The sequence below is a fragment of the Pelophylax lessonae genome (assembly GCF_965119305.1).
Source record: "Pelophylax lessonae genome assembly, chromosome: 11".
Taxonomy (NCBI): Eukaryota; Metazoa; Chordata; class Amphibia; order Anura; family Ranidae; genus Pelophylax; species Pelophylax lessonae.
In genome coordinates, this window is record NC_138778.1 from 215,803,497 (window position 1) to 215,814,864 (window position 11,368).

Genomic DNA, 11,368 nt, shown 5'->3' on the forward strand with positions numbered 1-11,368 from the left:
ACAAGAAGTGTCCTGGCGGCTCGGGAAGTAGCCAGCATTCTAAGGTGGGCAAAATGTTTCGTTCCAGCCATCTCTGCTGTACGCGTTCCAGGGGTGGAAAATTAGCAGGTGGATTACCTTAGTCCAACAAGGAAGAAGGCGCTAAAGCTACAGATCTAGAGAGACAACGGGCATAGGGGAGCAAACCAAAGGGAGAAGGTGGAAAATTAGCAGGCAGATTACCTCAGTCCAACAAGGAAGAAGGCGCTAAAGCTACAGATCTAGAGAGACAACGGGCAGAGGGGTGCAAACCAAAGGGAGAAGGTGGGGTGATAAAGTCCATGTACTTCATAAGTACTGAAAAGTCCATGTACTTAGGGCTACCATCAAGGAAAACTGAAACCAAGTATCCAGAGCTGTAGTGAAGATAAAAGAGAGAGGCGCCTCTAAGTGCAGACTTTTACAGTTTAATGTAGTTAAAAGCAATATAAAACTCACATTGAGGTGAATAAAATCAGGCACATCTGTGATAGGTGAATCAAGTGGTCCTCGTTTGGGGTCAATTCCCTTGCGCTGGCAGCGTCCTGCAGAATGTTGTGTGATTCATGCAGCCTCGCTGGTCACCGTTGAAATACCTCAGTTGACAGGCATTGGACCAGGGGGAATGATCACTTCATCCGGAGGTGTTTCATCAGTTGTGTCTCCGGTGGGGTAGTTTCGAGGTGGACCTGTTGGCCTCTCGTCTCAACAGGAAGCTGCAGAGGTTTGTGGCACGATCTTGGGACCCTCTGGTGGGTGCCACAGATCCGCTGGTGGCTCCGTGGGGTCAGTATCGTCTGATTTACACAATGTCATACATTGCATGGTGTGAGTCTCTTGGGGTTCATCCTCGCTCCTTTTCGGTGGCTTGAATCTTGACCTTCCTCTAATGGGGGGGTTGAGCAGTGCCTGACTTTGAGTACTATCAAGGGCCAGGTCTCGGCCTTTGCGGTCTTCTTTCAATGACCATTGGCCACACTTTCCTTGGTGCGTACTTTTATCCAGGGAGTTCGACACTTGGCTCCTCCGGTGCTGTCTCCATTGCCCCCTTGGGACCTCAATTTGGTGCTTTCAGTCCTCCAGAAACCTCCTTTTGAAAATCTTAGGGAGGTTCCCCTGCTTATTGTATCCCAGAAGGTGGCCTTTTTGGTGGCAATCACTTCTGCGTGCAGGGTGTCGGAGTTGGCGGCTTTGTCTTGTCGTTCACATTGGTGGTTCACAGAGTTGAGGTGGTTCTTTGCCTCTGTCCATCGTTCTTTGCAAAGGTTGTCTCTGATTTTCATTTGAATGAGGACATTGTGTTCCTTCCCTGTGTCCCAGGCCAAAACATGCTAAGGAAATTGCATTGCATTCCTTGCAATGTGATTCGGGTAATTAGGGTGTACCTGGCAGCTACGGAGCCTTTAAGGAAGTCAGACTCACTATTTGTGCTCACGGACGACCTCGGAAGGGGTTGTCCGATTCTGCTGCGACCATTTCCAGATGGATCAGACAGACAGGGTTTCAAGCCTGATGAGTGATGCAGGTCTGCAAGACGGCTACCGAGTTGTCTGTGCACACCTTTACAAAATTTTATAAAGTGGATGTGTTGGCATCTGCGGATGCTTCCTTTGGCCACAAGGTTTTGCAGGCTGCTGTTTAGAGGACCTGGTCCTCTTTAAGGGTGTTTTTTTTCAGGTGAGCTCCAGTTGTTCTTGTTTGAGCTCCATGTTACCTGGTTGGCTATGATTTAGCCTTGGGGAATTTTTTTCTGCTGTTCCCACCCCTAATGTTTTAACACTGCTTCGAGTTGTCCCAATGGTTAAGAAGATCAGGAGCTGTGTCTGTCAATGAACGATAGAGATAATGGGATTTTTGTCTTACCGTAAAATCCATTTCTCTGATGTTCATTGACGGACACAGCACTCACCCCCCCTGTGGAGTTGGATTTCTTCTGACGCTGCTTGTAACAAAACTAAGTGCCTATAGCTGAGAGAGGGAGTATACCCCCTGGCACTGCCCATAGGCTTAGTCAAGCTTTTTTTCTGCCTAGTGTCCTACTCCTGTAGGGGGCAGTATAACCCAGCGGTTAAGAAGATCAGGAGCTGTGTCTGTCAATGAACATCAGAGAAATGGATTTTATAGTAAGACAGAAATCCCATTTCTCTTCTGACCTTTTGATTATTTTTCCATGTTGTATCCTATGTAAAATGAACACACACCATGAATATCACACCTCTATACCTTTTCCTTTTCTAATCAATAATCTGATTGATAATCAGTTTGATTTAGTTAGGAATTTCAGTCCCATCTGTTTAGAAAAAACACTGGGCTTTAGTCTTTGAAAAACCAGATGAAAACATTGATACATGCAGGAAATCCCGTATCCTGTTACAGAGAACAGAAGAGATTAGCCTGCAGAAGATTAGATGCTTTTACTTTACACACTTTATGTGGAAGACCTGTGAGCATATTCAGTAAAGCGGCGTGTCAAGATGTTTGACCACACATGATCTACCAACCACCGAGCTTCCCTGATTGGATGCAAAATGCAAAAGCTGTAAAAAAAGGAACTTTAATCTAAGCTTATACATTTCAGAAAAAAACTCCTTCAACATATTAAATGATAATTTAGGACATTTCGCTAATTCATTCATAAAAATTACGAGATTATGCTACTAAAGCACTCACCCTATTTCTGAAGGTGGCCATTTTAACTGAGGGCAGCTGTAGCCTGCATCCATTCTGTTTCAGGGATGTAGTCGCTTCTCCGCCCTTCATGCAATGTTAAACACCTGTGCACTGACACCTCTGATGCCTTTTTAGCCACTCTGCCCATGTATGCTTTCCTCCACCCTCCTCAGCCTTCTTCTGCCCTCCTCTGTTCTCTTCTGCCCAACCCCCCCCCCTCCCCCACACTCTTCTTTGCTCTCCCCTGCCCTTCTCTGTCCTCCCTTAGCCTTCTCTGCTCTCCTCTACCACTCTCTTCTGTTCTCTGCCCTCCTCTGCTGTCCTTTGCTCTCCCCTGCCCTTCTCTGCCCTCCCCTGCCCTCTGCTCTCCCTTGCCCTTCTCTGCCCTCCCTTAGCCTTCTCTGCTTTCCTCTGATCTCCGCCCTCTCTTCTGTCCTTCGCCATCCTTAGCTCTCTTCTGTCCTCTGCTTTCCTCCGCCCTTCTCAGCCCTCGCTCCTCTGCCCTCCTCCACTTTTCTCTGCCCTTCACTGCTTTTCTCCTTCCCCCTCTGCCCTCCTCTGATCTCTTCTGTCCTCCACCCTCCTCTGCCTTCTTTCCGCCCATCTCAACCCTCCTTTGCTTTCCTCTACCCTCCTCTGCTTTCCACCTTCCTCTTCTGCCCTCCCTGGTCTCTTCTGTCCTCCGTCTTCCTCTGTCCTCTGCCTTCCCCTGTGCTTCTCTGCCCTCCTCCGCCCTTCTCTTCCCTCCTCAGCTTTCCCCTGCCCTTCTCCGCCCTCCCTACTCTCCTCTGTTCTCTTCTCTCCTCCGCCCTCCTTTGCTCTCCTTTGTCCTCCACCCTCCCTTACCCTTCTCTGTTCTCCTCTGTCCTTTGCCCTCTTCTGCTCACCTCTGTCCTCTGCCCTTTTTCACCCTACTCTGTCTTCTGCCCTCCTCCACTTTCCTCTGCCCTCCCATATAGATCTCACAAAAAAAAAGTGCCCAAAGGCTCCTGGGGTTTGTGATGATGATATCTCAGGAATCAACAGAACTACATATGGTAATTTGCCTAGGTGAATGAAAGAAAAAGACAACTGGAGCTAGTTTAAAAAAAAAAAAAAGGTACTTGGACATACTTACTAAAAAAAAAAAATGTTGACAACCATTTGCATTAGAAGGTGGGGGGGGGGGGGGATTCTAATAAAATTAATTTTAAAAAGAGTCTGAAGGTCCGTTAAAAAAAAAAAAAAAACTACACTACAGTACTCCTTTTTCTCCAAAGGTATATTCCTCAGTCTTTGGTGTTGATTATCATCCAGTATTCTTCAACATGGAGGACTGAGGACATACTGTAAGTGCAGGGTGTCATAAACCTGCCCTCTGAGGAGGCATCACCAAGCAGCCCTGCACTCACCACGTATTTATGCAGAGACCGACACTGACATGGTCACATTAGTGCTGCTCTTTGCATCTCTGAGGACTGCCCACCTACAGGGGAGAAGATCAGAAGAGGAAGAAGACCCAGCACATTGTATGACCGTCAAGAAAGACATGAAAAAATTAAAAAATTAAAGTGCATTCCGAAGGCAAATTTTTTTTTTTTTCTCAAGTTTTGTAAAGAGTAGAGAAGGCTTAGTCCCTTTGTCAAGTTTTTATTGCTGTCTGTGTCATTGATGAGGAGAGCCATCCTCTGTTTGTCCTCGTTATCATTGTCTGTGAGACCGAAAGCGAGCGGAAATCTAAAAAATTTGCTGCCATCAGAGCAAGCGACAGGTGGAAATCCTAAATCCTCCAATGGGCACACTTGTTCTGGAAGCCACTGTCTAAGAGGAGAAGTTCATTCACTTTGGAGAGATCTTCTGTCATTTCCTGTTGTATCTCTAGGACAGGAAATGAAATGAAATCTCCCCAATGGGGCAGAGGCTGAAACAAATAACTTGACAGTTGACAGAGGTTTTACCTCTTCTTCCCCCCCATCCTAATCTATGGCTTTCTGTACACTTTCACCCACACTCATGGAGAGACACTTAATTTTTGGTAGATATGAAGGAAATTGTCCCTCCAGATTTGTGACCTTTATCTCTGTATTTTTTGACTGTGGCCTTGCCAGGTTTATTCATGCCGTTTTGTTTTTTCCTCCCTCCGTAGGATTGGATTATTGCTCCAGAGGGTTACGCTGCTTATTACTGTGAAGGTGAATGCGCTTTCCCACTAAATTCCTACATGAACGCAACAAACCACGCCATCGTTCAGACACTGGTAAGATCACCTGGGCTGCTGCTGGTATGTCAGCATTTCCCACTTCATTACTGGGGATCTTTTTTAATTTTTTTTTTGAAGCAAAGTGTCCTTTATTGTACAAGCTGTGCATAGCACCTCTGGAACAAGTTACATGTTCTACATGTTTTTGGGGTGGAACATGTAACAGGCTCCAGCATCTGCACCCCCCCCCCCCCAACTCAAAGAGACAGCAGACGGGGGATCTTCTCCCCGAAACTGCTGTCACAATTTGAAAACATTGGGGCTCTGCCCACACAGCCACGTCATGCATTCACAGTTTGCTTGAATGATTGGACTACGAGTACCATCAGCCGTTGCGGCTGACAGCTTGTGGTTCTCAATGAACTACGAGGGCACTGGTGAGCATCCTTGTGGTTCAGTGATCTTCCTGCTCTCAAGTATCTGCCTGAGAGTCTGCAGGAGCCGGACATTACACCCGAGATCTGCTGATCGGGGGCGCAGTGCTCTGCAGGCTCCTTATGAAAAAAAAATTTTTTTTTTTTTACCTGCATTAAACCCACATCCTTAAAAACTATCAGATGGTGTATTACATGCTTATCATGCTCACTCAGTCACTATGAGATTCATTTTCTGTATTCTGCAATAAACCTGGTTGATCCTGCTGCTCTCTATCTCCCTCTTCTGTCCATGTCCCCACTGCATTTGGGGATTTATGCGGATCAATGTTGGCAGCTCTACACATGCTCATTTTTAAGTGTATTTCTACCCTGAGCTTTTCCTCCCTATCACATCTGAGCAGCCCTTTTGACTATAGAGCAGGGGTCTTCAATCTATGGCCCTCCAGTTGTTTAGGAACTACAATTCCCATAATGTCTGTGCATGTCAGAGTTTTACAATGCATCATGGGATGTGTAGTTTTGCAACAGCTGGAGGGCCGTAGTTTGAGGATCCCTGCTATAGAGTCACGCATGTGGGCGTATACACAGTCTAAATGACTGCCCACTCCCTCCCTCCTCCTCTATGCCCACTAACCAGCTAAACACAATGGGGGTGGGATATTACATGTAGATTAATGAGGCTTCACCCCCCTACTATTCTAAGACACAGGCTGGAGAGATGTGACACAGCCTCTGACTGGCAGAAATCCACCAACACCGTGTTATTTCCACAAAATAGTAAAGACTTGACTTCAAATATATATTTATGTGACAATTTGTAACAGTTTATTGATATAAATAATTTTTTTTACTCTGTATTCCAAATTTATGGTTTCCTGCAGACATGCTGGGAGAGAGCTAGGTCGTGTAACAGCTGTATATTGATTAGGAAATTATTAAATAATTACAGTGCCATCATTCATATACTGAAAAAGAAGGGATAATGTAAATTAAAGTGGAGTTCCGGCCACAAAATCGACATAATCGATTTTTGGCCATCCGCTTGCTATTGGTCACCTGAAAAACAAATGGATAGTTAAAATTTTCTTTTTTTTTTTGTTTACTTACCTTGTTATTGAAGAAAAATATACTCACCTTTCTTCCACTTCCTCCCTCTGCGGCCTCGGCCCGCGCCGTCACTTCCTCTTTGCATTGATTCCTGGGAGCTGAACGTCATCGCTCCCAGGAATCAATGTGCCTGCACCGGCCCCGCTCGTTACTTCCGGTGCGGGCGCCTCATTCCCTGCTAAACAGCTTCTGGGCATGCCCAGAAGCTGTGGAGGGATGACGCGCCTGCACCGGAAGTGACGAGCGGGGGCCGGTGCAGGGCATTCTGGGAGAAGAGGACACGGAAGAGGACGCAGAAGAGGGCGCGCTGGCTTCAGCTGCCCACATCCGAGATGGCAGCACTGGAGAAGAAATTTTCAAAGTAAGTATTTCTTCTGAAAGGTAAGTGCGACCCGGGACAGTACAGAGGCTATCCATTGTGGAATGTACTAGCCCTGACTGTCCCGGGGGTATTTTTATCTAAATTTCACCCCCATGGCCGGAACTCCGCTTTAAACAGTGTGTGTTTAGTATCACTTTAAGCCCTAGTAGGGGTGAAGTGTCCTAAGCAGTCCTGGAACAATAAAGTTGTTTTAAGCCCAATGGAACACCAGTGTGCAGCTTCCTATTTAAGTATGAGGATGCTTACTGAACATTTTCGGTAAACCTTTATTATTTCTCTCTGTTAGGTTCATTTTATCAACCCGGAAACGGTACCGAAGCCTTGCTGCGCCCCCACTCAGCTCACAGCCATCTCCGTCCTTTACTTCGACGACAGCTCCAACGTCATCCTCAAGAAATACAGGAACATGGTAGTGAGGACCTGCGGATGTCATTAAAAGCACGCATCCATGGCGCCCATTTTCAAGCCTCGGTCACAACCAGCACCATTACTTGTGATCACACAGATACAAGTCTTCTGTTTCATTTGCGGTCACCTATACCACTCTACAACCAAAACGGCTCCTGGTACATACCTAATAACTGGGGGCCCTGCCTACTTGTCATACACAGGAGTTCATTGAAGGGCCACAAAGGTAAACTTCACCTGCTTAGAGGGCTTGTGTCACACAACTCGATGTGGTGTCACTGAAACCGAGTGGCTTTTTTTTTGGTTGCCATTCTACTTACCGTCTCTAGATCTTTACGGAATATTGCTATCCCCTCTTATTGTTGGTTCAGTTCTGCTCGGAGATAAAAAAAAAAAAAATGCTCAGCTGACATAACTGTGGAGACACTTTAGAACAAAGGATTCTGGGAATCTCAACCAATGAACATAGAGCCATTTTTTTTTTTTTCATTGTGGCGTATTAGAAATCCGTTTATTGAGATCTGGACGATGAAGCTCGCGGTCTTTAGAATGTCTGGGGGGGAACGAAATGGAGTCACTCGGATTATATTTATAACGTTGCCGTTGACCCACTCTGGCTGTAGATGGTGCGGAGGTCACCCTTTATCTCATCCGATGGTTTGCCGCACCTCGCTGACCTCGCGGAGGATTGAACGATCTAGAGAAAGCACTAGATAATTATTTTTATAAGGTTGATTTGTTTTTTGTTGTTTTTTTTTTGTTTTTTTTCGTTTGGTTTTGTCAAAACTCACAAAATGTTTTTTGGCGAAATAAATCAGTTTCTTTAATACCACAAAAGACGCATAAGGAATTTACTGGATGCATCTCATATGTCATATAATCTATAACCAAAACAGGTTGTAAGAGGCAAAAAGTTTTTTTGTGTGTGGGGGGGGGGGGGGGAGGGGATTAAAGGGTATCTTTGCCCAAAACCAGTTTCTCCATCGTCCATTGATGGACACAGGAATTTAGGAACAGCTGGGTTATACTGCCATCTACAGGAGGCAAAAAGATTGTAAGTCAGCAGTCAGGCCCTGCATAACCCCTCCTTTTCCCAGCATGCCTCCATTTTTTGCTATTGTCCTAGGACCTAGGAGTTTGGATGCCTTTTCTTTAGCTCTGCTGAAAAAGTTGAGCTGCATGGCAAGTACCTTGTCCTGATCGGGTTCTTCAAGTACCTTTTTGTATTCTAGGTGGTCCCGAAACCTTGGGTCTGTCAGTGGTTCCTGCTACCTCTCAGCTGACCTGCTCTTGGACATCCAGAATGTTTCTGAATTTTTGTGTGCTTACCGTAAGATCTTTTTCTTCTAGTCCATTGAGGAACATGGGTCCCACCCAGTGGTGTATTTTGGCTTTGTCCTGCCATAGGCAAGACTAAAATCGGGCACTCCCCCCCCCCCCCCCTAAATTTGTCCATCCCTTCCTGTTTAAGATCCACCCCATTCAACTGTAACCTCCACCCTTCCTCTTTAGGCTCCACCTCTTCCTATTAGAGCTTTACCTCAGGAGTTGGTCAGAGACTGCAGTCATGATACAGGAGTTGGTCAGAGACTGCAGAGAGGATACAGGAGATGGTCCGAGACAACAGACAGGATACAGGAGAAGGTCAGAGACTGCGGACAAGATACAGGAGATGGCCGGAGACTGCAGACATGATACAGGAGATGGTCAGAGACTGCGGACAAGATACAGGAGATGGTCAGAGACTGCAGACAGGATACAGGAGATGTTAGAGACTGCAGACACGATACAGGCATTGGTCAGAGACTGCAGACAGGTTACAGGAGATGATCAGAGACTGCAGACAGGATACAGGAGATGTTAGAGACTGCAGGCAGGATACAGGAGATGTTAGAGACTGCGAACAAGATACAGGAGATGGTCAGAGACTGCAGACAGGATACAGGAGATGGTCAGAGACTGCAGACATGATACAGGAGATGGTCAGAGACTGCAGACATGATACAGGATATGGTCAGAGACTGCGGACATGATACAGGTGTTGGTCAGAGACTGCAGAGAGGATACAGGAGATGGTCAGAGACTACAGACAGGGTACAGGCGATGGTACAGACTGCGGACAGGATACAGGAGATGGTTACAGACTGTGGACATGACCCCCCCAGTAGTGATCATTAATGGTCATCATAGGGAATATAAAAGTCTCCTGTAACGCTTTCCATTTGTTCACCTCTTTGTATAGTAATTGATTTGATGGAAGTCGCATATCACAGTGGAGTCCAAGGACGGCAGTACCCTGCCCTGAGGCTGCCGGCGCCAGCGAGCAACACTCCCGACTCCCTACCAGTTCTGGCTGTTGCTGTGATTCATAAAAGGCGCCAAGCGGTGCCATTACTTCACTGCATGCCTGCCTGGATGAGATCGCCCACCCAACTGAGCTCTCCTGATACAGTCCACCCCTGGCGGGTGGAAACACATGAGGGGCAAGGTAAAACCTGATGGAGGGCAGTTGCCCTCCTGTAGAGATGCTACTTCTGCCTGGGGGAGGCATGTCTCTCCCCCCCCCCCCCCCCACAATGCCTTGTTTGCCTCGCGGTAGGTACACCCCTGGTCCCATCGCTGTGTTCTTGCTGTCCACCTGAGGATGGGTTATAAGGGATTGGAATAATGTTTCTGTTGGCCATTGTCCCAGTCTCCTGAATACAGCAGTGTAAGCCGACTGTTTCTGAATTTGTGTCCCTCAATAGACTTTAATGAAAAAGAGATTATACCATGAGTACAAAAATCTTATCATTCCAGTTGATAGATGTTGTTTAGATGTATAGCCCACCAGCATCTTATACCTGGTTTAATAATATACACTTACACAGAAGGTCTGCTTTTGCCAGCCCCCTGACCCCCAGAAAGGCTTTAACTCCGGTGGCATCCATATATGTGGCCGTTACGGTGGTGGGCTTCGTTCTGTGCTGCCACATATACACTATATTGTCAAAAGTATTGGGACGCCTGCCTTCTCACAGACACACATGAACTTTAATGGCATCCCAGTATTAGTCCGTGCAGGCCAGTCAGGTTCCTCCACCCCAAACTCGCTCATCCATGTCTTGATGGACCTTGCTTTGTGCACTGGTGCGCAGTCATGTTGAAACAGGAAGGGGACATCCCCAAACTGTTCCAACAAAGTTGGGAGCCTTAAATTGTCCAAAACGTCTCGGTATTCTGATGCCTTGAGTTCCCTTCACTGGAACGAAGGGGCCAAGCCCAACCCCTGAAAAACAACCCAACACCATAATCCCCCCTCCAGCAAATGATTTGGACCAGTGCACAAATCAAGGTCCACAAAGACATGGATGAGCGAGGAACTTGACTGGCCTGCACAGAGTCCTGAGCTCAACCCAATAGAAGAACACCTTTGGGGTGAATTGGAGCAGAGACTGCGAGCCAGGCCTTCTCATCAAACAAATGTTCTTCTGGAAGAATGGCCAAACATTCCCATAGACACACTCCTAAACCTTGTGGACAGCCTTCCCAGAAGAGTTGAAGCTGTTATAGCTGCAAAGGGTGGGCCAACTCAATATTGAACCCTACGGACTAAGACTGGGATTCTATTAAAGTTCATGTGTGTGTAAAGGCAGGCGTCCCAATACTTTTGACAATATAGTGTATATGCGTATGGCCGGTGTCGCTGTTTTTTGCTTGGAGGGCCTTCTAGTGCGGTCCCCCAGCTTTGTGACCTAGCTGTCGCTGACAGTTCCTAGTCAGTGCTTACAACCAAAAGCTGGAAGGATGGGTTTCCAATCGCGTGACAACTGTGACAGCCAATTACAGTGATTGCATGATCGGCAACCCCAAGAAAAGCCCTTTGGCATGAATACCCTCTTAAAGGGGCAGCAGTAGCCATCAGAAAAGGGTTAAAAAGCAATCTGTAAACAAACTATTGACCTCGGCCTCCAACGCTTTAGCATCACCGGACTTGCATGAAAAACTTTTTTTCTTTTTCTAAGAAATATAAGAGAATGATCAGCAATAGGGGTAGGGTCACCACGTCTCTTGGCAAAGATAAGGGCGCAAAATCCCAAATCCCGCAAAATCCCACATGGATCCAACTCCTTGCAAGAGTGCATTCATGCAGGATTTTGAGCTGCAAGCTATGCTGGGGTGGCACAG

The 11,368-nt window shown here is 46.7% G+C and overlaps 1 protein-coding gene across 1 annotated transcript in view; it reads left to right on the forward strand.

The window, feature by feature from the left end:
• Positions 1–7,429, forward strand: part of BMP7 (bone morphogenetic protein 7) — a 115,846-nt gene extending 108,417 nt beyond the window's left edge. Inside the window, exons 6-7 of the mRNA XM_082271745.1 lie at positions 4,814–4,924; positions 7,080–7,429. Of these exons, the coding sequence (XP_082127871.1) occupies positions 4,814–4,924; positions 7,080–7,229 (261 nt within the window). The 3' untranslated portion in view covers positions 7,230–7,429. The remainder of the gene's footprint in view (positions 1–4,813; positions 4,925–7,079) is intronic.
• The last annotated feature ends 3,939 nt before the right edge of the window (positions 7,430–11,368 follow it).